We start from the raw sequence: 26,693 nt of genomic DNA on the forward strand, positions 1-26,693 counted from the left end.
AGGAGCCCGAAATGCGTCTGCTGTATAACCTGTATAAAATGGGAAGAAAGGGTCGAGATGGAAAACTTCTCCAACCACGACCCGTATCCAGCCTGAAGGAAGACAAGCACAGGGTCAGAATCAACCTGAAATAACCTGGATTCTATGTAAGAAAAGACAAAAGCAAAAACTTGAAACGCGTTTCATCCAATCACCTGTCTGTATGTGATGTAAAAAGAAAAAAAAAGAATTTGCTAAAAAGACTGAAAAGAATCTAAAGCATTAACCTGTATCCAATCTAGATAAAGTTAAAGGGATACTCCGGCAAAAATCTTTTTCTTTCAAATCAACTGGTGTCAGAAAGTTGTATAGCTTTGTAATTTACTTCCACTTAAAACTCTCCAGTCTTCCAGTACTTATCAGCTGCTGTCTGTCCTGCAGGAAGTGGTGTACTCTCTCCAGTCTGACACAGTGCTCTCAGCTGCCACCTCTGTCCATGTCAGGAACTGTCCAGAGCAGCAGCAAATCCCCATAGAAAACCTCTCCTGCTCTGAACAGTTCCTGACATGGACAGAGGTGGCAGCAGAGAGCACTGTGTCACACTGGGAATAATCCACCACTTCCTGCAGGACATACAGCAGCTGATAAGTCAGCATCTGATCTAAATAAAGAAAAAAAAAGACCCTGCAACATGTCTAATGCAATAACCTGTATCCCATCTAAAACTGCTGAGGGAGGTGACATGCTTTCTCAGCTGATGCAGAACCTCTTCCTCCCTATGACCCTGGCTCTGGGGTCAATCCTGTGCTGCGGCCGCTGTATTACCATGTGTATGGTCTGGCGGGGATGACGTCCATCCCTATGGGAGATAACTTCCCACTTGTGTCCATTTGATCCTGTGTGGGAATGACTGCCCTGAGCCGGGACACAACGCCCTATTATACAATGTTCTGTATGAGAGGGGTCGCCCCACCCAGAGACCCCCAGAATAAGTCACCAACACATATGACGGCTATACTAAGACATGGCTCATGTATGTCTATGTGCTCTGCATATAGGCAATAATAATAAACCTGCCCCCCCTGTTCTCCATCAATAGGCGACAGCTGCTGTCTGACATCCTCATTGTTCTGTAGGATCTGCAGCTCTGTGCACTGTACATGGTGATGGGTGAGGGGGAAGCTGCAGCCTGGACCTCATAGAACTATCACTATAGCTGCCCTCAGCACCACAATAATATATACACAAGAGACTGCAGCGCCATCTAGTGGACACAGCAAACCTTACATGTCTATTGGGAAGAATAAGATTACATTATCCCTCCTGTACTGATCCTGTATACCCCAGAGCTGAACTCACTATTCTGCTGGTGGGGTCACTGTGTACATACATTACATTACTGATCCTGAGTTACATCCTGCATTATTCTCCAGAGCTGCACTCACTATCCTGCTGGTGGGGTCACTGTGTACCTACATTACATTACTGATCCTGTACTGATCCTGAGTTATATCCTGTATTAGGGTGCCTTCACACCTACCGGATCCACAGCGGATCTCACTTCTGCGGATTCGAAGCGAGAACCGCTGCGGATCCGGTATCAATTCACCCCTATGATAGCACATATTCGCAGCGGGATTAACATCCCGCTGTGAATATGTGCATTAACTCCCTGGTGCCCGCAGCCCCGCCGTCGCATCCCCCATCCCTGGCGGCAGCACATCCCCCCCATCCCGGCCACATCCCCCCATCAGCCCATCTACGGGCTGCCGCGAGCATACATTACCTGCTCGGCGGCGCGGCTGCAGTGAGGCTCCCGGCTCCGGTCCCGCTCAGCTGAGGCTGGGGGTGGGCTGATGGGGGGATGTGGCCGGGATGGGGGGGATGTGCTGCCGCCAGGGATGGGGGATGCAACGTCGGGGCTGCGGGCACCAGGGAGTTAATGCACATATTCACAGCGGGATGTTAATCCCGCTGCGAATATGTGCTATCATAGGGGTGAATTGATACCGGATCCGCAGCGGTTCTCGCTTCGAATCCGCAGAAGTGAGATCCGCTGTGGATTCGGTAGGTGTGAAGGCACCCTTATACTCCAGAGCTGCACTCACTATTCTGCTGGTGCGGTCACTGTGTACATACATTACATTACTGATTCTGAGTTACATTCTGTATTATACCCCAGAGCTGCACTCACTATTCGGCTGGAGAGGTCACTGTGTACATACATTACATTACTGATCCTGAGTTACATCCTGAGTCAGTGACCAACCTCAAAACCCCATTTACTAGTGCAAGGGCAAACATGGAAAGTTTGAAGATGAAGTAACCCTTTTACAAGACAGTAACCATCTACACAAATAGCCAATAAGCTGTGACTCACCTGCGCACAGTCCGGACTCTCCCTGCAGGAGGCAATAATGCTGGGAATAGATGCCTCCTTGGCTTTGTCCTAGAGAAATGTGTATAAATTCCGTCATGTGATCTCTGCCTGATTATAGAGCAAATAAAGTGTCGCTTATCAGTCCTGCAGCTGCCAATCACATGAGCCCAACCTGTGAAGGTCAGAGAGTGTCCTACTAATCCCTATATGTAACTACAACCCCCAACCTCATACATACCGTACTAGTAACACAATGAGGGTCCTCTAATGGCTTCCTAACCATATGGTCTGCTGCTATATAGGAGGCAGTATTATAGTAGTTATAGTCTTGTGTATAGGAGCAGTAGTATAGCAGTTATATTCCTGTATATAGGAGCAGTATTATAGTAGTTATATTCCTGTATATAGGAGCAGTATTATAGTAGTTATATTCTTGTATATAGGGGGCAGTATTATAGTAGTTATATTGTATATAGGAGCAGTATTATAGTAGTTATATTCCTGTATATAGGAGCAGTATTATAGTAGTTATATTCCTGTATATAGGAGCAGTATTATAGTAGTTATATTCCTGTATATAGGAGCAGTATTATAGTAGTTATATTCCTGTATATAGGAGCAGTATTATAGTAGTTATATTCTTGTATATAGGGGGCAGTATTATAGTAGTTATATTCCTGTATATAGGGGCAGTATTATAGTAGTTATATTCCTGTATATAGGAGCAGTATTATAGTAGTTATATTCTTGTATATAGGAGCGGTATTATAGTAGTTATATTCTTGTATATAGGAGCAGTATTATAGTAGTTATATTCCTGTATATAGGAGCGGTATTATAGTAGTTATATTCTTGTATATAGGGGCAGTATTATAGTAGTTATATTCTTGTATATAGGGAGCAGTATTATAGTAGTTATATTCCTGTATATAGGGGGCAGTATTATAGTAGTTATATTCTTGTATATAGGAGCAGTATTATAGTAGTTATATTCTTGTATATAGGAGCAGTATTATAGTAGTTATATTCTTGTATATAGAAGGTAGTATTATAGTAGTTATATTCTTGTATATAGGAGCAGTATTATAGTAGTTATATCCTTGTATATAGGAGCAGTATTATAGTAGTTATATTCTTGTATATAGGGGGCAGTATTATAGTGGTTATGGGGTTCAGGGAAGAAAAAGAGTGCTGCACCTCACACCTATGGCTGATACTAGTGCCCCTAGGCTAAATAAAAAAACACATCAGAATTTTGTGTATGAATTGATCAAGCCATACTGCCCCATGTACCTCGTGCAGGTATCTGATACACATGGGTCCCTACACTAAGTCCACACCGTGCCAGTCAGTGACCACCACCCCCGCAGGCGTGCACAGTCAGGGAACGGGGGCCATGGGACGGCCCTGCGATACCGGCACGAGGTACATGGGGCAGTATGGCTTGATCAATTCATACACAAAATTCTGATGTGTTTTTTATTTAGCCTAGGGGCACTAGTATCAGCCATAGGTGTGAGGTGCAGCACTCTGTTTCTTCCCTGAACCGCATTATAGTAGTTATATTCCTGTATATAGAAGCAGTATTATAGTAGTTATATTCTTGTATATAGGGGGCAGTATTATAGTAGGTATATTCCTGTATATAGGAGCAGTATTATAGTAGTTATATTCTTGTATATAGGGACAGTATTATAGTAGTTATATTCCTGTATATAGGAGCAGTATTATAGTAGTTATATTCCTGTATATAGGAGCAGTATTATAGTAGTTATATTCCTGTATATAGAAGCAGTATTATAGTAGTTATATTCTTGTATATAGGAGCAGTATTATAGTAGTTATATTCTTGTATATAGGGAGCTGTATTATAGTAGTTATATCCCTGTATATAGGAGCAGTATTATAGTAGTTATATTCTTGTATATAGGGACAGTATTATAGTAGTTATATTCCTGTATATAGGAGCAGTATTATAGTAGTTATATTCCTGTATATAGGAGCAGTATTATAGTAGTTATATTCCTGTATATAGGAGCAGTATTATAGTAGTTATATTCCTGTATATAGGAGCAGTATTATAGTAGTTATATTCTTGTATATAGGAGCAGTATTATAGTAGTTATATTCTTGTATATAGGAGCAGTATTATAGTAGTTATATTATTGTATATGGGGCAGTATTATAGTACAGTGGTACCTTGGTTTAAGAGTAACTTGGTTTAAGAGCTCACAGTTTTTCAAAATTGTGATTTGGTGTAAGAGCATTGCTTTGGTGTAAGAGCTCCCTGTACTGGGTCAGTGGGAGAGGGGCATAATCTGCATAGCGGGGTCTACAGCCCTGTACTCTGACCCAGGAAGTCTCCATCACCTTCCAAATCATAGCAGATCCACTTTAGGCTGGGGCTTACATCAGGGGACAGGACTGTGGAGGTAATCTCCCCAAAGCTGTAACCCCTCTCTCCCCGGACAGTGAGCGCTGCTATACTGTGCTCATCCTATACCCTGCTCATTCCTTCATGCTCCATGCTTCATGACCACACAGACCTCTGACAGCAGCCATGCTTCTCTATTCTAGCCTGTTGTACTACACTACTGCATTATGGGGATCTGCAGCTCCATCCTTTATCTACAAACTGCTGCTGTGTTATCAGGTGTATGCTGTTACTATACATTATACTTGTAACGCCCGGAGTAGTGGATCCACTGGACCGGCACCAGCGATGGCACAAACCTCACCAGGGAGCGGAGTCTAAGGGGCCGCTGGTTTTCACCAGAGCCCGCCGCAAGGCGGGATGGACTTGCTGCGGCAGGCGACCCCCAGGTCGCTACCCCTGGCTTGGTTGCTGGTGTCGGCAGGCGAGGCGTGGCAGGAGAAACAGGAACCAGGAACAGGGACTAGGGACCGGGTAACGGATAGGACTCAGGAACAGGGACTGGGACCAGGTAACAGATAGGACTCAGGAACAACAGGGGGCTGGGCCAAACGCTATGGGAAGCATGTAGAGGCTCCAACACTAAGGACAGGGCATGCTGGGATTTATAGGGGAGTGATTGGGTGCAACTACCAATTAGGAGCGCACTGCCCCTTTAAATCTGAGACAGCCGGCGCGCGCGCGCCCTAGGAGGCGGGGACGCGCGCGCCGGCCGGCACAGCGGGAGACAGGAGCGTGGAGAGGTGAGGCGCCCCCCGGGGCCGAGGGTGACAGCAGCGCCGGGTCCCCGACTATGGACACCGGCTGCTGCATAGGGCAGGTAGCGGTCGCGGCGGCGGCCCGGAACGCGGGACGCCGCCGCGGCCGTAACAGTACCCCCCCCCTTTGGCCTCCCCCTCTTTCTTGCCTGCAAATGGCACAGGAAGCCACAAAGTCTTTGACATCTTGGGATAGGCTGGGCCACCAGTAGTGGCGAGAGATCCGTTGGCCGGTCTTACGGACTCCCGGGTGCCCGGCCTCCAACGAGGAATGTCCCCAGTTCAAAATACCTCTTCGAAGCGCAGGGTGAACATGAGTCTTTCCGGGGGGTACTCTCTGAAGAGTGGAGGTGACGACTGGTACTAGGCGATCAGGCGGTATAACGTGGCAAGGGACCTTCTGTAAGTTCTTCCGGTGGTGAGAGGATACGACCTTAGTCTTGGGTACGGGGAGAGGGTACACCTCGGCAGAGAAGGCATCCGCCGAGTCTTGGTCTTCTGCCGGTAGGCCGGATAGAGGCTTGGCCGGGACAGGAAATGACATAATACACTTGGTCTGAGGTGACTTGAGACACTGGTGGGAACAGTCCTGACCCCAACTGAGAATCTCCCCGGTTCTCCAGTCCAGCTGAGGGGCATGTTTTTGTAGCCACGGGAGTCCCAGGAGGACCGCGGGGGAAGAATGGGGCAGGACGTAGAAGGATATCTCTTCTTGATGTGAAGGACCCACCTGGAGGACTAAAGATGCGGTCTGGTAGTACACACGGTCGGTAAGAATTTCGCCTGTGACCGAGGAGATAGTCAGGGGCCTGGCTAGTCGGGTCACGGGTAGCCGCCATCTTTGGACCAATGTTGCCGCAATAAAACTGCCTGCTGATCCAGAATCGAGGAAGGCAGTAGTCTGATGATTTTGTCCTGAGGGAGTCCGGATGGAAACTGGCATAGATAGACTTGGAATGGTGGCATTCACACCTAGGGACACCTGTCCCACCGGACCTAGGTGCGAGCATTTTCCGGATGTTTGGGGACGTAGGGGACATCCCAGCCGGAAGTGATCGGAACCACCGCAATAGAGACAGAGATTCTGCTCCAGGCGCCGGATTCTTTCATCAGGCGTCAGGTGAGCCCGTTCCACCTGCATAGGAATCTCAGGAGAGGGTTGGGACATCGAAAGGTCAGGATTCTGGAAAACTGGCGCCAGCTGGGGATGGCGACGGGAACGGGTTAGTAAATGTTCATGCCGAACCTCCTCCTCCCTCTCCGAAAAACGAGTATCAACTCGGGTGGCCAGTAGAATGAGTTCGTTCAGGGAGGTAGGCAGGTCTCGGGCAGCGAGCACGTCTCTCACACGACTAGACAGGCCCTTCTTGAAGGTGGCCAATAGGGCGGCCTCGTTCCAGTCCAATTCGGCTGCCAGAGTGCGGAACTGGATGGCGTAGTCACCAACAGAGGAGCTGCCTTGAGAGAGATTGAGGAGAGCAGTCTCGGCTGAAGAAGCACGGGCAGGTTCCTCAAAGACGGAGCGAAACTCAAATAGGAAGGCCCGGAGATTGGCAGCAACTGGATCATCACGGTCCCACAGTGGCGTGGCCCAGGCCAGGGCTCTACCTTCTAATAGGCTGATGATGAAAGCCACTTTAGAGCGCTCGGTGGAAAACTGACTACTCAAAAGTTCAATGTGCATGGTGCACTGAGTCAAGAATCCTCTGCACAACTTAGAGTCCCCAGAGTACTTGCTTGGGAGGGCCAGTCGGAGTGAAGAAGAAGCGTCAGGAGGTGGTGTGCGCTGGGCAGTAGTCTGCTGCTGTAAGGCGGCAGTGAGTTGCTGGATCTGCTGTGACTGTTTCTGGATTTGTTGCGCCTGCTGAGTGACCACTCTGGCGACGTCACGGAGATCGGGCACCTCGCCGGGATCCATGGTTGGAGCCTACTGTAACGCCCGGAGTAGTGGATCCACTGGACCGGCACCAGCGATGGCACAAACCTCACCAGGGAGCGGAGTCTAAGGGGCCGCTGGTTTTCACCAGAGCCCGCCGCAAGGCGGGATGGACTTGCTGCGGCAGGCGACCCCCAGGTCGCTACCCCTGGCTTGGTTGCTGGTGTCGGCAGGCGAGGCGTGGCAGGAGAAACAGGAACCAGGAACAGGGACTAGGGACCGGGTAACGGATAGGACTCAGGAACAGGGACTGGGACCAGGTAACAGATAGGACTCAGGAACAACAGGGGGCTGGGCCAAACGCTATGGGAAGCATGTAGAGGCTCCAACACTAAGGACAGGGCATGCTGGGATTTATAGGGGAGTGATTGGGTGCAACTACCAATTAGGAGCGCACTGCCCCTTTAAATCTGAGACAGCCGGCGCGCGCGCGCCCTAGGAGGCGGGGCCGCGCGCGCCGGCCGGCACAGCGGGAGACAGGAGCGTGGAGAGGTGAGGCGCCCCCCGGGGCCGAGGTGACAGCAGCGCCGGGTCCCCGACTATGGACACCGGCTGCTGCATAGGGCAGGTAGCGGTCGCGGCGGCGGCCCGGAACGCGGGACGCCGCCGCGGCCGTAACAATACTCCATATGCTGATTGTTATACTGTACAGTAACTTATAATATCACATATTCAGCTGTTTCTAAATGTTTGTTTCACTTGTTTTATATGTTATTCAGAATAAAAAATATTTTTCTTGGGGGGGGGGGGGGGGGTGGAACCAATTGTCTGCAATTCAATGATTTCTTATGGGAAAATTTGCTTTGGTTGAAGAGTGGATTTGGATTACAGGCACAATCCCGGAACAAATTATGCAAATAAATACAAATAAATACAATTAAATATTATTATCTATAAACCTAACATGTTTCGACTCCTTTCCTGTTTGACTTTCTTTGTTTATCACCACCTTGTTCTTCAGCTGTTACAAGATTAAATCATGATGAGAGTCGTAGTTTCTTAACAACTGGAGAGCCATAAAGTAGAGATTACGGGTAGGAAGAAAGTCAGGATGGGAACGGAAGATTTACATCAACTGGAGAATCACAAGTTGAGTTTAGTTTAAAGGGGTTATCCAGCGCTTCAAAAACATGGCCACTTTCTTCCAAAGACAGCAAGCCCCACTCTTGTCTCCAGCTTGGGTGGGATTTTGTAACTCTGTTCCATTGATGTGAATGGAGCTTAACTGCAAACCCCACCTGACCTGGAGACGAGAGCGGTGCTGTCTGTGGAATAACGTTGGGCCTTGTTTTTCTAAAGCTAGAGAATTCCTTTAATACTATGCTGCCACCTGGTGGTGAAAACTTTTTTTTCTATGTAATATTGCTGATCACAGTATCAATGTTCCCTTATCTGTTTAGTCTAAATATGTACTGGGGTGTATCTAAATATGTACTGGGGTGTATCTGAAGATGCACTACAGTGTATCTAAATATGTACTAGGGTGTATCTGAATATGCACTACAGTGTATCTAAATATGTACTAGGGTGTATCTGAATATGCACTACAGTGTATCTAAATATGTACTAGGGTGTATCTGAATATGCACTACAGAGTATCTAAATATGTACTAGGGTGTATATAAACCCATCTAGTGTGAGTCAATGAGTAATCTTGTCCCATTACATGGGATCCCGTTTACTTGGCTCATGTATCTAATAAGACTATTGCGTGTGATACTTCGGACTGTACCATTGAATCTAAGCCCATTCTGAGTTATACTATTTGCTGAGCAGTGTATCTAAGACCAATATATTATTTAGTGAATCTAAGCCGGATGTATGACTATTAATTCTTCTATTTTACTCTGTTCATCTTATTAAGTAAGGTATATAGTATACATGGTATATATAAGGAACCTAGAGGGCTGCCCTGTGCTGTATAGCGGTCTCTTTCGCACGCTGGGTCTCCGTCAGATCGCCTCGCTTCCCTTATTGTGGGACCTGTATTCTCATATTCTCAGGCAAGCGTGCACCACTTTTCATAGAGAACACAATGCTGTGTGTGGCAGAAAGGAGCCCCACATCTCTTCACTTACCTGAGAGCACGGGCGTATAAAGCAACCTGCATCCTAGGGTAAGCACCAGTTCCTCAGGTAAGTGAGGGGTCCTGAAGTAAGTGAGGGGTCCTGAGGTAAGCGATGGGTCCTGAGGTAAGTGAGGGGTCCTGAGGTAAGCGATGGGTCCTGAGGTAAGTGAGGGGTCCTGAGGTAAGTGAGGGTTCCTGAGGTAAGTGAGGGGTCCTGAAGTAAGTGAGGGGTCCTGAGGTAAGTGAGGGGTCCTGAGGTAAGTGAGGGGTCCTGAGGTAAGTGATTGGTTCTGAGGTAAGTGAGGGGTTCTGAGGTAAGCGAGGGGTCCTGAGGTAAGTGATTGGTTCTGAGGTAAGTGATGGGTCCTGAGGTAAGTGATTGGTTCTGAGGTAAGTGAGGGGTCCTGAGGTAAGCGATGGGTCCTGAGGTAAGTGAGGGGTCCTGAGGTAAGTGATGGGTCCTGAGGTAAGCGAGGGGTCCTGAGGTAAGTGAGGGGTCCTGAGGTAAGTGAGGGGTCCTGAGGTAAGTGAGGGGTCCTGAGGAAGGTAAGGGGTCCTGAGGTAAGTGAGGGGTCCTGAGGTAAGTGAGGGGTCCTGAGGAAGGTAAGGGGTCCTGAGGTAAGTGAGGGGTCCTGAGGTAAGTGATGGGTCCTGAGGTAAGTGAGGGGTCCTGAGGTAAGTGAGGGGTCCTGAGGAAGGTAAGGGGTCCTGAGGTAAGTGAGGGGTCCTGAGGTAAGTGAGGGGTCCTGAGGAAGGTAAGGGGTCCTGAGGTAAGTGAGGGGTCCTGAGGTAAGTGATGGGTCCTGAGGAAGGTAAGGGGTCCTGAGGTAAGTGAGGGGTCCTGAGGTAAGTGATGGGTCCTGAGGTAAGTGATGGGTCCTGAGGTAAGTGAGGGGTCCTGAGGTAAGTGATGGGTCCTGAGGTAAGTGATGGGTCCTGAGGTAAGTGATGGGTCCTGAGGTAAGTGAGGGGTCCTGAGGTAAGTGATGGGTCCTGAGGTGAGGGGTCCTGAGGTAAGTGATGATTTAAGGAGCCACAACAGTAGAAGAGGAGGAAGATCCTGTCAGTGTTAGTGTAGGTCAGTTTATTTATTTATTTTTTGGTGTGGGGCACCTGGCTATGTACATGGGGACACTTGCCTATGTATGTGGGGCACATGTGTACCTAGGTGGGGGGTGGGTACTTATCTACCCACAGAGGGGCTTCTATCTACCTACATGGGGGTACTTATCTACCCACAGAGGGGCACCTACCTACATGTGGGCCCTTATCTACCCACAGAGGGGCTTCTATCTACCTACATGGGGGTACTTATCTACCCACAGAGGGGCTCCTACCTACCTACATGTGGGCCCTTATCTACCCACAGAGGGGCATCTATCTACTTACCTGGGGCATTCATCTAGCCACAGAGGGGAATCTGAATACCTTCTTGGGGGAATTTATGCATCGGTGGGGACAGTTATCTTTCCACAGAGGGGCACCTGTGTACCTACTTGAGTATTACTTACATACAGGGGGCACTTATCTTCCTACTTGCGAACTTACTTGGGATCTATCTGCCTGCAGAGGGCCCCTGTTTACATACTGGGTACCTATCTACTCACTAGCAGACTAATGTACCTGCTATGGCAACAATGTACATATTGAGAACACCCATCACTTACTGGGGGTCTTGTCTACCTCTTTAAGATGTCTATCTACTTATTGCGGGACTTACCCACCTCTGTAATTGGGGGACCTACCTACCTACCAAAGTAGGAATTATTAGCATTTAGGGAACCATGATTAGGGACAGGATGGTGTTGGAAAACTGTGAAGCTTAACATTTGCCTGGCAGGTTCTGCAGAGAAGAGCTGTGGCTGAAATAAATTGCCATGGTGGTATGTGCAGCATGAAGACGAAAAGGAAAGTGATCAAGAAGATGACATCTGTAGTCACTGAATGTAACTGTACTATAATCATTGTAGTCATTGGATGTAACAGCACTGTAATTACTTAAGTCATTGGATGTAACCGTACTGTTATCACTGTAGTCACTGGATGTAACTGCACTGTAATCACTGTAGTCATTGCATGTATCTGTATTGTTATCACTGTAGCACTGGATGTAACTGCACAGTAATCACTGTAGTCATTTGATGTAAGTATACTGTTATTACTATAGTCACTGGATGTAACTGCACAGTAATCACTGTAGTCACTGGATGTAACCGTTCTGCTATCACTGTAGTCACTGGATGTAGCTGCACTGTAATCACTGTAGTCAATGGATGTAATTGTACTGTTTTTACTGTAGTCACTGAATGTAACTGCACTATGATCATTGTAGTCACTGGATGTAACTGCACTGTAATCACTGTTGTCATTTGATGTAAGTATACTGTTATCACTATAGTCACTGGATGTAACTGCACAGTAATCACTGTAGTCACTGGATGTAATCGTTCTGCTATCAATGTAGTCACTGGATGTAGCTGCACTGTAATCACTGTAGTCACTGGATGTAATTGTACTGTTTTTACTGTAGTCACTGGATGTAACTTCACTATGATTATTGTAGTCCTTGGATGTAACTGCACTGTAATCACTTTAGTGACTGGATGTAACTGCACTGTGATCACTGTAGTGACTGGATGTAACTGCACTGTAATCACTGCAGTCACTGGGTGTAACTGCACTGTAATCACTGTAGGGACTGGATGCAACTGCACTGTGATCACTAAAGTTACTGGATGTTATTGCATTGTAATCACTGTAGTGACTAGATGTAACTATACTGCTATCACTGTATTCACTGGATGTAACTGAACTGTGATCACTGTAGTGACTGGATATAACTGCACTGTGATCACTGCAGTCACTGGATGTAACTGCACTGTAATCACTGTAGTGACTGAATGTAACGGAACTATGATCACTGTATTCACTGGATGTAACTGCATTGTAGTCACTGTAGTGACTGGATGTAACTATACTGCTATCACTGTATTCACTGGATGTGACTGCACTGCGATCACTAAAGTGACTAGATGAAATTGCACTGCGATCACTATAGTGACTAGATGTAACTGCACTGCGATCACTAGAGTGACTAGATGTAATTGCACTGCAATCACTGTAGTGACTGGATAAAACTGCACTGTAATTACTTCTACAGTCTGCAGGGCCTGTGTGGAGCTACCACTATGTGTGCACTGTATGAAGGTATTTTTGGTGTTTGCATAGGGAATTCTCTTTAGTAAGAATAAGATGTAGCGTTGTAGGGATTGGTTTACACCTGGATAGAGACATTGAAGCTGTCTGTGTGAGTGTAATGTGACCAAAATCTCTACTTCCTTACTGTGGGTGTGGCAAATACGTAGCACTTGTAGTACATCTCAGTGTATGCTGTACCGCAGTGTGACAGGTACAGGAGACATACAATACCCAGACACTGATTGTACTGATAGTAGCTGCTGGGATACGGGTATCAGGACACTGCAGCGCTCCATTAGCTTCCAATCTAATTATATAGATTTACTATTATCTATGATCTTTATGTGATTCGGACGGAGCCGCGGTGAACTGAACCGACGTAGCGGAGTCCTGCCTCGGCCTCTGAATGGCTGAGCTGCCTTGAGACGTCACGTCAGGAAGCGGCCGCGGGACGGGTGTACATGGCGGTGAGATCTGGGACCCGGCGCTGGAACCGGGGAGGTGAGTGACCTCCGCTGTCCATAACCACCCCCTCCCCAGCCATAGCTTAAAAATACCCCCGGGCCGGAGTACCCCTTTAAGGTGTACCTGTCATCTGTAGTACTTTTCTCTTCCACCCCTTTTCCTTTTCCCAACATGCTCTCTACAGGGGGGACCAGCTGCATCTACAGTAGAACAGTTAATAGTAGAGAAGAAAGAGGGGAGAGGAGGGGGATGCAGCTGCAGATCTCTCTAACAGCCTGTGGAGGGAGGAGAGGTGACTGGTAATCAATCCGTTTGGAATCCTACACACTGTAATACCACATCCACCCTGTAGTGGCCACTGCAGAGCAAATCTATAGCAACGGACCAATGATCACAGGGGATAGCCGGATGAGCTTCTATACATTACTGCTATCTGCTGGGACAGGTTATCTTTATAAGGGTACTCCAGCAAAAGAAAAAAAGTTCTTTCAGATCAGCTGGTGCCAAATACTTATCAGCTGCTGTATGTCCTGCAGGATGTGGTGTATTCTTTCCAGTCTGGAAAGCAGGAGAGGTTTTCTATGGGGATTTGCTGCTGCTCTGGACAGTTCCTGACATAGACAGAGGTGGCAGCAGAGAGCACTGTGTCAGACTGGAGAGAGTACACCACTCCCTGCAGGACATACAGCAGCTGATAAGTACTGGAGACTTTTTATTAGAGTTAAATTACAAATCTCTGTCACTTTTTCACACCAGTTGATATGAAAGAATTTTTTTTTCATTAGAGTACCCCTTTAAATTTAAATGACATTTTTTTGGGCACCCATGACTGAACGTTTACACCAAACACAGAACAATCTGATCTGGGCCAAAAGTTTTGGATTATTTCAATGGAACATCCAATGTAAGAAGAGTCCGCAAACTATAGACTAGACTGCCTGTGACCTTTACTGCAGGAGGATCTATTAAGGAAGCTCTCCGACCTCCATAGGAATCCATGGGGTCATCTGGGAATCACTATGTAATTGCAGCACTAGCTGCAGATGGTTCTCTATAAAATTCAACATAGTCCCTCATATAAGAACATGAGTCATGGTAATGTGGTAAGTGCCAGGGTGCCGGCTGGGACTACTAGTTCTACAATCCAGCATCCACCAGGAATTGTCCTAATAGGAAGATCTCTGCAGCACCACCTGATGGTTATTGGTGGTACTACAAGTATAATAGGTGGCACCAGATTAGCTTGGTAGAACTGACATCTACGTTTGCCTAAATCAGACACTGACACACATACGCACGCACGCACGCAAGTAATACGTGCGTATGTGTGTCAGTGTCTGATTTAGGCAAACGTGGATGTCACACACACACACACGTCAGGTCTATAGACAGTTCCTTTAACATGAACTATAGGGAGATGTGAGTTGATGTGGGATGGACATAAGTGGTCAGCGCCCCCTACTAGCCGCTGCTGCCAGGGTATCCTGCTCCATAGTAGATGTCCCACTATGTCTGTGACCTCCCACAAGGCCAGCACTCTCCTAAAATACTCTGTGCTGCTGGGTGACCCTGCTGCTTGCACTGTATTACGTACCCCCTATGAGACCAGCAGATTTCTTGCCTAAAATACTCTGTACTGCTGGGCGACCCTGCTCCGTCACTATGTCTGGGACTCCCAATCTGGCTGTCACACTCCTCTCCTGAAATACTCTGTACTGCTGGGCGACCCTGCTCCGTCACTATGTCTGGGACTCCCAATCTGGTTGGCACACTCCTCTCCTGAAATACTCTGTGCTGCTGGGCGACCCTGCTCCGTCACTATGTCTGGGACTCCCAATCTGGCTGTCACACTCCTCTCCTGAAATACTCTGTGCTGCTGGGCGACCCTGCTCCTTCACTATGTCCAGTCTGACACAGTGCTCTCTGCTGCCACCTCTGTCCATGTCAGGAACTGTCCAGAGCAGGAGAGGTTTTCTATGGGGATTTGCTGCTGCTCTGGACAGTTCCTGCCATGGACAGAGGTGGCAGCAGAGAGCACTGGGTCAGACTGGGAAGAATACACCACTTCTTGCAGGACATACAGCAGCTGATAACTACTAGGAGACTGAAAATTTACAAATAGAATTAAATGACAACCCTATATCACTTTCTGACACCTGTTGATCTCCTGAAATACTCTGTGCTGCTCTGGTTATAAATACACTTATCCCATCCTAGAAAGCAAATCTAATAAAAGAACGGACGTGGGAAGATGAAACCGAATGTAACGAGAAGCCGGCGGATGTGTAACCACCATATACCGCCATCACTCGCAGTGTTGTAAAACATCGAGCCGTGTTGTGTAAACCCACAATCTGCCGAGCCAATCTGTCGTCTGCAGAGCCAAACCTGCTGCTGCTGCTGCCCCCTGCTGGACACCTACTGTAAAGCAGTGGTCTCTAACCTATAGCTCTCCAGCTGCTGCAAAACTACAACTCCCAGCATGCCCGGACAGCTGAAGGCTCCTCCTTATTATGGCTACTCCGCTGCGGGGCCGTGGCCCTATTACCATGTGTCTCAAGGTCAGGACAAGATAAGAAATTATATTAGGTGGATGGAAACTTTTATAGCATTCCCCAACCTCATAGTTATAAAGCCGCCCACAGTACGTAATACAACCGCGGCTTTATTAACCCCTTTTACTTACGCAAACAATTTTATGCAGGAATTTTTTCGGCCACGGCTGCCATCTGCTTTATACATAGACATGGCGATCCGGGGCAGGGACTCAAGGGGTTAATGTTTAAAGGGGTACTCCCAGAAAAAGAAACTGGTGTCAGAAAGTTATATAGATTTGTAATTTACGTCTATTTAAAAATCTCCAGTCTTCCACTACTTATCAGCTGCTGTATGTCCTGCAGGAAGTGGTTTATTCTTTACAGTCTGACATAGCGCTCTCTGCTGCCACCTCCAGAGCAGTAGCAAATCCCCATGGAAAACCTCTCCAGACTGGAAAGAATACACCACTTTCTTCAGGACATACAGCAGATGATAAGTACTGGTAGACTGGAATTTTTGAAGTAAATTACAAATCTTTACAACTTTATGGTAACTGTTGATTTGAGGAAAATAAGTTTTGGGCTGGAGTACCCCTTTAATGTTTAAATTCAGGGTGGTCTAGGGCACAGCACTGATGGTCAAGGGCAGTGAAGAGGTTAATGTTTAAAGGGGTAGAAAAAAAAGTTAAATCAAATGGTGTCAGAAAGTTATACAGATTTGTAAATTACTTCTATTAAGAAATCTGAAGTTTCCTAGTACTTATCAGCCGCTGTATGTCCTGCAGGAAGTGGTGTATTCTTTCCAGTCTGACACAGTGCTCTCTGCTGCCACCTCTGTCCATGTCAGGAACTGTCCAGAGCAGCAGCAAATCCCTATAGAAAACCTCTCCTGCTCTGGACAGTTCCTAACATGGACAGAGGTGGCAGCAGAGAGCACTGTGTCAAACTGGAGAGAATACACCACTTCCTGCAGGACAGGCAGCAGCTGATAAGTACTGAAATACTTGAGATTTTTAAATTGAAGTAATTTACAAATCTATATAACTTTCTGACACCACCTGATTTGAAAACTAGCATTTTTCTCCAGAGTACCCCTTTAAATCCCTGGTGGTCTAGAGCAGTGAAGAGAGTACAGTTCATACCCTGCATTGCCCTGGACAGTGAGAGGGTAATTTTTAAATATCTTGGGATCTGAAACATAGAAGGAGATGAAGTTGACATCCCTGGAGCAATACAAGTAAAGGGGTAATGGGGTACATCCCTGGTGGTCTAGGGCAAGTAAAGGGGTAATGGGGTACATCCCTGGTGGTTTAGGGCAAGTAAAGGGGTAATGGGGTACATCCCTGGTGGTCTAGGGCAAGTAAAGGGGTAATGGGGTACATCCCTGGTGGTTTAGGGCAAGTAAAGGGGTAATGGGGTACATCCCTGGGGGTTTAGAGCAAGTAAAGGGGTAATGGGGTACATCCCTGGTGGTCTAGGGCAAATAAAGGGGTAATGGGATACATCCCTGGTGGTCTAGGGCAAGTAAAGGGGTAATGGGTTAGATCCCTGGTGGTCTAGGGCAAGTAAAGGGTAAATGGGGTACATCCCTGGTGGTTTAGGGCAGTGAAAAGGCTAATGCCTAAATGTTAGTGGGTTAGGGCAGTGAATGGGTTAATTACAACATTCTTGGTTCTCTTGGGCTGTGAACAGGTTAATAATAAGTCCTGGGGGGTAAGGGCAGAGAATGGGGTTGTTTGGGGTCAATGGTAAATATCTATGGGCTTAGAGGAGTGTAGGGGTGTACATTGATAGGGGAACCGTATGTATGATGATTGGTGGGGCTCCCACTCGTGGTACATACCCTGATCACCTACTGGCACCTCACAGTGGTAGTGCCTGGTATTGCAGCCCAATGGCAGCAGAGGGCCAATTATAACGGTAAATGACTTAGACCACCTCGGTGGCCACATAGACAGTGGGGGCCATATATCTCCCAATTGTTTTGGTCTTGCAGCTCAGCCCCACCTGGTATGTATTCCCCATATTGTATGATCCCTGGTGGTTTGTACAGATGAGACAGAGGGCTGTATCTCCATGCGGCGGCTGTGACATCATGGAACATCACTGCGGCGGACATATTAATCAGCGGCTTTAATAATTATTCCCAGAACCAGTTCTGCCACATTCTCCCTGTGATGAGAGCGATGCCACCATCCCTCCAGCCCAGCTGTAGCAATGCCAGGCCAATCATTTATGGCTCCAACTGTGTCCTGGCGGACAATTACTGATGCCAGATACTGACCCGAATACTAACAGGGGAATGTCACCTTATATAACTGATCACTATGGGTCAGAGAGGAGGAGCTCAAAGGATCTGCCAGGAGTCGCCCAAATATAGCAACCAATATGGCCGACCTCTCGCCTTCAGAGCCGCAATCATCATACATTACATTGCTTATCCTGCATTATACTCCACAGCTGCACTCACTATTCTGCTGGTGGGGTCACTGTGTACATACATTACATTACTGATCCTGAGTTACATCCTGTATTATACTCCAGAGCTGCACTCTATATTCTGCTGGTGGGGTCACTGTGTACATACATTACATTACTTATCCTGAGTTACATCATGTATTATACCCCAGAGCTGCGCTCACTATTCTGCTGGTGGGGGTCACTGTGTACATACATTACTGACCCTGAGTTCCATCCTGTATTATACCCCAGAGCTGCACTCACTATTCTGCTGCTGGGTCACTGTACATATATACCGCTGTATCTCTTCATCCTGGACTGTTACTTGTGTTATTGATGCCTCCCAGTTCCCACCAATGTCCCAGCACTTAGTAGACACCTAGTGGTTATAGATGGTACTGCAGGGTGATAAGTTCTGGACTATTGGATACAAGTTGCTGGCTATGTGAGGGTACTCCTGGTAATCTGGCAGTGCTGACCACTTTCTACATTACCGGATTTTACATTGATTCCCCATTCCCTTGGTTCAGCTTGATGGGAACATGCCGCCCCCCTTCCCGCTCTCTGTGTGGCTCATCCCTCCTGTGGGATGTAGTAATGTTCCCATAGGTTATCAGTCCTCCTCTGTGATTCCTCCTGTAATGTGTGGATAGGCATCCCAGCCCACTCAGCTCTGCTGTGCTGCAGCATCTCAGACACTGGAAGGTGGAGCCAGTGATTCAGCTCCCTGACAGGTGAATGATCAACTTCTCTGCGCACCCAGAGCTGCCAAACTTAGTCTGTGAAAGTTCACCGGGCTCTAATTCTGGATCATCAGGATGAGAGGTAAGTGTCCCGGACTCTCCGCCACCTGTCTCTATACCCACTCTGGATCAGGTCATGGTTTATCTTGCATATTGTGCAGACAGATGTAGCAGAGCTGAGTTTGCCATTGACATTTAGGCTTTTGTTTGTGCGTAGCGATAAGATCTTACAATAAGTTTATATAGAATGTAAGCGCACGCTACAATGTATCAACACGATTGATAGCGGAGGACACATTTGGCTCTGCTACATGTCATTTCAACGTCTCGATTATATTGACGCCTGATCGGTCGGACATTGGAAATTATAGTGGAATAATAAGACTCTGGATCAAAACTGCGCAGAAGGAAGGTCAAGTGCTAACAAGCTCAGCTCTGCTACATCTGGCAAGTCAGATCTACTAGATGTGACAAACTCAACTCTGCTGTGCTTTTGCAGTATTGAGTGGAGGTTCTAGCTGATGGATGCCTATACCACTTATATATGGATTCCAATGTTAGAAAACATAAACCGCACTATACGCTTCAGGAATAGTGCAGAGGTCTTTGCAATTCTCTCCAGCAACGCCATGATGCTTGAGTGATGGGGTGTGGGGAGGGTCTGTGCATATGTTTACTGTACAGGATGCATATGGTGAGCGTACACCACAAACATTGTGCAAAGCATCTGACAAACTCTGCTCTGCTGCATCTATCAACTTCATTCTGCAACCGATCACAAACTCAGCTCGCTGCATGTGACATACTCAGCTCTACTGCATATGACATACTCAGCTCTGCAACATCTGACATACTCAGCTCTACAACATCTGACATACTCAGCTCTACAACATCTGACATACTCAGCTCTGCAACATCTGACATACTCAGCTCTGCAACATCTGACATACTCAGCTCTACAACATCTGACATACTCAGCTCTGCAGTATCTGACATACTCAGCTCTGTAACATCTGACATACTCAGCTCTGCAACATCTGACATACTCAGCTCTGTAGTATCTGACATACTTAGCTCTACAACATCTGACAAACTGCTGCATCTATCAACTCACTTCTTCAACTGATGACAGACTACGCTCGCTGCATTTGACATACTCAGCTCTGCTACATCTGACAAACAAGGATGCTGTGTTTCATCGCATACAACAAGCTCAGTTCTGCTTATCTGGATTTATTCCTGTTTCACATGGCAAACACCTCTCTGTGGTGTCTGGCCAAGTCAATTTTGCAACAGATTACAAACTCAGTTCTGCTACCTCTTCTGTATCACCCGATAAACTTATTGCTGCAACATCTGATAGAGAAAATTCTGTAAGACTGGAGAATTCAGCCTTGCGTCATGGTATCATGGTTTGCAACATCTGACATACTCAGCTCTGCAACATCTGACATACTCAGCTCTACAACATCTGATAGAGAAGATTCTGTAAGACTGGAGAATTCAGCCTTGCGTCATGGTGTCATGGTTTATGCTAATGATAACAGTTTCGCTATGTCTGACATACTCAGCTCTGCAACATCTGACATACTCAGCTCTACAACATCTGACATACTCAGCTCTGCAGCATCTGACATACTCAGCTCTGCAGCATCTGACATACTCAGCTCTGCAGCATCTGACATACTCAGCTCTGCAACATCTGACATACTCAGCTCTACAGCATCTGACATACTCAGCTCTGTAACATCTGACATACTCAGCTCTGCTACATCTGACATACTCAGCTCTGCAGCATCTGACATACTCAGCTCTGCTCCATCACTATGTGGCCCTCAGGTATATAATTGTGGCGTTGTATAACAGTTTATAGTCGGTATTTATAGGAGACGTAACGCTCTGCAGACGCAGAACACGTCATGTCCCCGCACCGCCGCTTGTGTAATAGCCGAGGAAACAGCTTATTATATCACAACTGGAACGTTAAACGCGCCAAAGTAACCGCACCCCCAAAGGAACGCGGAGAGAGGTATCTAAGCCTTGTGATACTTCCTGGTCACTGGGGAGCTCTTGTATCTAAGCCTATTATGTGTGAAACTGTCTGCTGAGCTACTGTATCTAATCCTATCATGTGTGATACTGTCTGCTGAGCTACTGTATCTAATCCTATCATGTGTGAAACTGTCTGCTGAGCTGCTGTATCTAATCCTATCCTGATTGATACTGTCTGCTAAGCTAGTGTATCTAAGCTTATCATGTGTGATGCTCTATGCTAAGCCTTTGTATCTAATCCTGACATTGGTGATTCTGTTTTCTGAGCTGCTGTATCTAATACTATCATGAGTGATACTGTCTGCTGAGCTGTGTATCTAATACTATCATGAGTGATACTGTCTGCTGAGCTGTGTATCTAATCCTATCATGTGTGATAATTTCTGCTGAGCTGGTGTATCTAATCCTTTCATGTGTGATAATGTTTGCTGAGCTTCTGTATCTAATCCTATCATGTGTGTATCTAATTCTATCACATGTTAACCTGTGTATTTAAACTTATATTGGGATACTATCTGCAGAGCTGGCGTATCTAAGCCTTTAGTGTGTGATACTGTCATGCCTATCACATGTGATGCTGTTTACTTATCTAGTGTATCTAAGCCTATAATACCTGATACTGTCTACCAAGCTAGTGTATCTAAGCCTGACATATCTCATACATTCTACCGAGCTAGTGTATCTAAGCCAATCATTCCTGATACTGTCTACCAAGCTAGTGTATCTAAGCCTATCATATCTGATACTGTCTACCGAGCTAGTGTATCTAAGCCTATCATACCTGATACTGTCTACCAAGCTAGTGTATCTAAGCCTATCATACCTGATGTTATCTACCAAGCTGGTGTATCTAGGCCTGTCATGTGGGATACTGTCTGCCTAGCTTGTGTATCTACACCAATTATATGTGATACTGTTTAATGAGCTAGTGTATCCAAGCCTTTCATACCTGATACTGTCTTCCAAGCTAGTGTACCTAAGCCTGTCATGTGTGATACTGTCTGTAAAAAAAAGTACAATTCCCATCATTCCCTAGCTGGTGTATCTACACCAATTATGTGAGATACAGTTTACCAAAATAGTGTATCTAAGCCTGTCATGTGTGATACTATCTGCAAAGTTTGTGTTTCTAACCCTATCATGTGTGATGCTGTTTACTGAGTCAGTGTATCTAAGCCTACCATGTCCAATACTGTCTACTGAACTAGTGTATCTAAGCCTGCCATGTGTGATACTGTCTGTAAAAAAAAGTACAATTCCCATCATGCCTGGACCGCTAAAGCTTTGGCTGCCCAGACATGATGGGAGTTGTAGTACTGAAACAGCTGGAGGGCCATGACTCCTCTGGTATAGAGCTTAGATACAGTCTAGAGGTTAGATACGGGGTTATGTAAGTTCACCAATCTACACTAGGAGAGCGCTGACATGACTGAGCGTGCCCGGCTCCATACACTATGATAACCAGCCCATAACCCTCTTACCTTGCGGGAAGGCGGCCGCGCTGTGTAGGCCGGAGCCTGGAGAACCCTCTGACTACTTTGTACTTTCGATCATACTTGTAGGTGGAGAGTTTCAGCCAATACAAATCAATTAATAGAAAACAATGTAAGGTAATAAGCGGTGACCTCAGCTGATGCATAGTGGTGCTGCGGGTGTGGAATCACACCGAGCGGGCAAAACCGGCTGGATACGGCGGCACGTGGCTCCGAGGAGATTCCAGGCTGGATTTTATTCATGGAATGTCACGTCTATAGGAACACGGGAAGGATCCATGATACACGGATCCTGAACAAAGCAGGCTATGGAGGGAATGGCTGAGAGGGAACAGAGCACAACTGTGCTGCTGTTCAGTTAGCTCTCAGGCTGCAGAACTTCACATGTCACTGCTGACTATAGGGTTTGGCTGCCCAGGCATGATGGGAGTTGTAGTTTTGCCAAAGCAGAAGGTTCCCTATTACTGATCTATGACATGGTGACATTTCACATACAATCTTCTTAGGAGGTTGGGCGGATTTCCAGTAGTGCACACACAGGTACTTCCTCCCTTACTCCTCTAGCCAATCAGGGGTAGGTAGATAACACAGGATCACGACATTTACAATAGGTAATGAAGACGGTTCAGCTCCTTCCCTTTCCTCCCTTTTCCTGCACAGTGGCCCCTGCCTGTCACTGAGCATGCTCACTAAACTCTCAATTTTCTGACTGTTTTCTAATGTCCAGGTGCCTGCTACGCTTCAGAACATACTTCGGCGAAAATATTTTTCATTTAAATCAACGAGTTTCAGAAAGTTATATAGATCAGTACTTATCAGCTGCTGCATGTCCTGCAGGAAGTGGTGTATTCTTTCCAGTCTGACACAGTGCTCTCTGCTGCCACCTCTGTCCATGTCAGGAACTGTCCATAGCAGTAGCAACTCCCCATAGAAAACCTCTCCTGCTCTGAACAGTTCCTGACATGGACAGAGGTGGCAGAAGAGAGCGCTGTGTCAAATTGGAAAGAATACACCACTTCCTGCAGGACATACAGCAGCTGATAAGTACTGGAAGCGTTTAGATTTTTTAAGTAATTTACAAATCTATATAACATTTTAAAATCAGAAACATATTTTCACTAGAGGACCTCTTTAATAATTAAGGAGGATGGGAGTATGATATGGTTTTGATGACTCATATGGAGATGGGAGTGGGTGCTCATGGGTTGTTTCACACAGAACATGATTATAGCCATAGAAGATTATTAGGTCTGTATTGATGGGGTACCGCCATGGGTCCACACCAACCCCATTGCCTTTTTTCTTGTTCTAATATCTTGATTTTTTGAGATTTTTACCTTGTATTGTATATTCGTGCTGCAGAGTGGGTGGTATTAGAAGTAAATAACAATCTGCTTATGTAGGATATCACTGACTATTCTACTTGTTTCTCTTCTTAATATTGAGGCATGATAGGGATCTGTACACACTGATACATAAACATAGATTATGAGAACTCAATAGCACTCATGAAAGTAATGTGGTTACTGTCATTGCCAACAACTTTCCTACCTGGAACAGATCTTATAAAGTTGTATAAGCCAAGAGAACTTAAAGGGGTTGTCCATTTTTATATATAATGGCTTCCTCCCATAATCCTGTCTGTGGTTTGTGTTAGGTATTGCAGCTACATAAAAGCGAACAGGACTGAGTTGTAATACCACTCACATCCTGTGCGCAGGTGTGGTGCTCTTCCTTTAAAAAAAAGTTGCCAAAATTATAAATAAAAGGACAATGGACAATGTTTTGTTTGTGCCCCGATATAGCAGTTAGGCTCTGTTTGTGCCCTCATATAGTAGTTAGGCCTCTATCTATGCCCTCCTATAGTAAACAGGACCTAATATAGCATATAGGCTGCTTCTTTGCCTCCATATTGTACCCCTCTGTACCCCATTTGATTACAAGTCCCCCTCTGTGCCCTTATATAGTAGTTAGGCTCATCTGTGTCTCCATATAGTGTTTGGCCCCCTCTGTGTCCCCATATCTTATGAATAGACCTCCTCTGTGTCTCCATATAGTATACAGGCCCTTACATAGCATATAAGCTGCTTATTTGCCTTCATATTGTGTATAGGCTCCCTTCTATATCCCCATTTGACTTCAAATTATTATTCCATTATTAGAAAAACATGGCGACTTCCTCCCACAATGTGTTAGGTATTGCAGCTACAGTGAACAGGACTGGCCTGTAATACAACACACATCCTGTGCGCAGGTGTGGCGCTGTTTCTTAAAAAAAAATTAGCTACAATTATAAATAAAAGGATAATGTTTTGTGTTTTTTCCTCTGACGCTTCTTCTTCTGTGTCTCAGGACTAGGCTGGTGCTTACACTAAAAACGTACAGAAAACGATGGAGGGAACCAAACGGCCCCATCCTAAGTGATTTAAAGGTGAGTGTCTCAGATCCGTCTAAAAAAGTAAAGGATGTAATAAAGAAAGTGGTTTATGATAGGGAAGGCCATGGGGTCCACACAGACCCCTAATCCTTAACAACATGTTATTTTATCTGATATAGGATAGCAGATAACTGTGTATATGTAACTATAGTGAATGGGAAAAGCAACGTTTCTTTACGCTCATCTAAATCACCTATAATGGACTGATGCCCCAATTATCGCCCTTATTGGGTATAAAGTATTTTATATCATTGGTATTCATGTTTCTATAACCTCTTCTTTGTTAACTCTTCCAGTGCCTTGTCTGGACCCATGGATGACATGTCCGACGATGAAAACTTAACCTACAGATGTATATTTGATGAAGAATTCAAGTATATCCTCCTTCCCGTGGCTTACGGAATCGTATTCGTCTTCGGTTTCATCCTTAACGTCCTTGCCCTCTTCATCTTCATATTTCGGATCCGACCATGGAAGGTGGTGAACGTCTTCATGTTTAATCTGGCCTTATCGGACCTCTTGTACGTCTTGTCCTTGCCGTTGCTGGCCTACTATTACTCTAAAGCCAACGACTGGCCGTTCAGCGAACCCTTGTGTAAGATTGTCCGCTTCCTCTTCTACACCAGTCTGTATTGCAGCATCCTCTTCTTACTATGTATCAGTATTTATCGGTTCCTGGCGGTATGCTACCCATTGCAGTTTCTACGTTGGGGCCAAATACGATACGCAAGGATAGCCTCGGCGTGCATCTGGCTAGTCGTGATCGTGATGCAATCCCCTACATTTTATTTTGTCTCCACCAGTATGAGGGATGACAGCACCGTGTGCCATGACACCTCCAGCATTGACCTTTTCGACGACTTTGTGGTCTACAGCACTGCCAACCTGGTTATGCTCTTCTGCCTCCCCTTCACCATCCTCATCGTGTGTAATTGCCTTATTATTTACGTTCTCGTCCAGCCAATGGCGAGCGCCACTCAGACGGCCAAGTCCAAGAAGAAGTCGGTCAAGATGATCATCACAGTCATGTTGGTCTTCATCATATGCTTCCTGCCATTTCACGTCACCAGGACTATGTACTATTACTTCCGTAAGGTGAACCTTGTCCCGTGTCCGATTTTAAGTGCGGTTAATGTGGCCTACAAGTCAACGCGACCACTGGCCAGTGTCAACAGCTGCATTGACCCAGTTTTGTACTTTCTGGTCTGGAGGTTCCGGTTAAGGCCAAACACCTCTCAACATAGATAGGAGATGTCTATGAACTGATATAGTATTATTATATATGGTTATTGTTATTATATAAACTGGTTTATTTTGCTTTTAATACATGTTCAATGACATTTTTGGGAGTCAAAGGTATAAACTGTAAATAGGATTGGTCACTATCAGGGGTTCACTGCAGAGAACCCCCTGTAACCTAATCACACCCACACCATCAGCCCCACTCATAAAGGATTACAGTGCAGTTATATCAGTGACTCAGAGGGGGCATCTTGTCTGAGTTATTATGAAGACTTCTTAGGGCCACAAACATTTTAGCCACCCCCCAGCACCATTCTCACCTCTGTACAAACTCCTCAACTATATTACTTGCACAGTAATATTACCTACTTTGTGTCCCTATATAATATACCCCCTCTGTGCCCCCCAAAAAGTAATTACCCCCTCTGTGCTTCTATATAGTAGTTAGGTCCCATATATGTTACCTACATTCTACATTCCCATATATGTTACCCATATAGTATTGTACCAC

At 46.1% G+C, this 26,693-nt stretch overlaps 2 protein-coding genes across 3 annotated transcripts in view; one reads left to right on the forward strand and one right to left on the reverse strand.

Annotated features, from left to right (window-relative positions):
- The window catches only part of FCHSD2 (FCH and double SH3 domains 2), a 90,051-nt gene extending 87,672 nt beyond the window's left edge, over window positions 1–2,379 (reverse strand). The window contains exon 1 of the mRNA XM_069969565.1: window positions 2,360–2,379. The gene's annotated coding sequence lies outside the window, so the exon portion shown is untranslated. The remainder of the gene's footprint in view (window positions 1–2,359) is intronic.
- Window positions 2,380–18,904: 16,525 nt separating this feature from the next.
- On the forward strand, window positions 18,905–26,264 carry LOC138792300 (P2Y purinoceptor 2-like). 2 transcript variants are annotated; one of them, XM_069969568.1, is made up of 3 exons: window positions 18,905–19,040; window positions 24,856–24,934; window positions 25,237–26,264. In XM_069969568.1, exon 3 carries the CDS (start codon window positions 25,253–25,255, stop codon window positions 26,186–26,188), a length of 936 nt encoding a protein of 311 aa, XP_069825669.1. In that variant the 5' UTR covers window positions 18,905–19,040; window positions 24,856–24,934; window positions 25,237–25,252; the 3' UTR covers window positions 26,189–26,264. The 2 variants fall into 2 exon arrangements, with proteins under 2 accessions (XP_069825669.1, XP_069825670.1); XM_069969569.1 differs by lacking the exon at window positions 18,905–19,040 and adding an exon at window positions 20,875–20,987.
- Window positions 26,265–26,693: the final 429 nt, after the last annotated feature.

Source organism: Dendropsophus ebraccatus, chromosome 5 (genome assembly GCF_027789765.1).
Source record: "Dendropsophus ebraccatus isolate aDenEbr1 chromosome 5, aDenEbr1.pat, whole genome shotgun sequence".
Taxonomy (NCBI): Eukaryota; Metazoa; Chordata; class Amphibia; order Anura; family Hylidae; genus Dendropsophus; species Dendropsophus ebraccatus.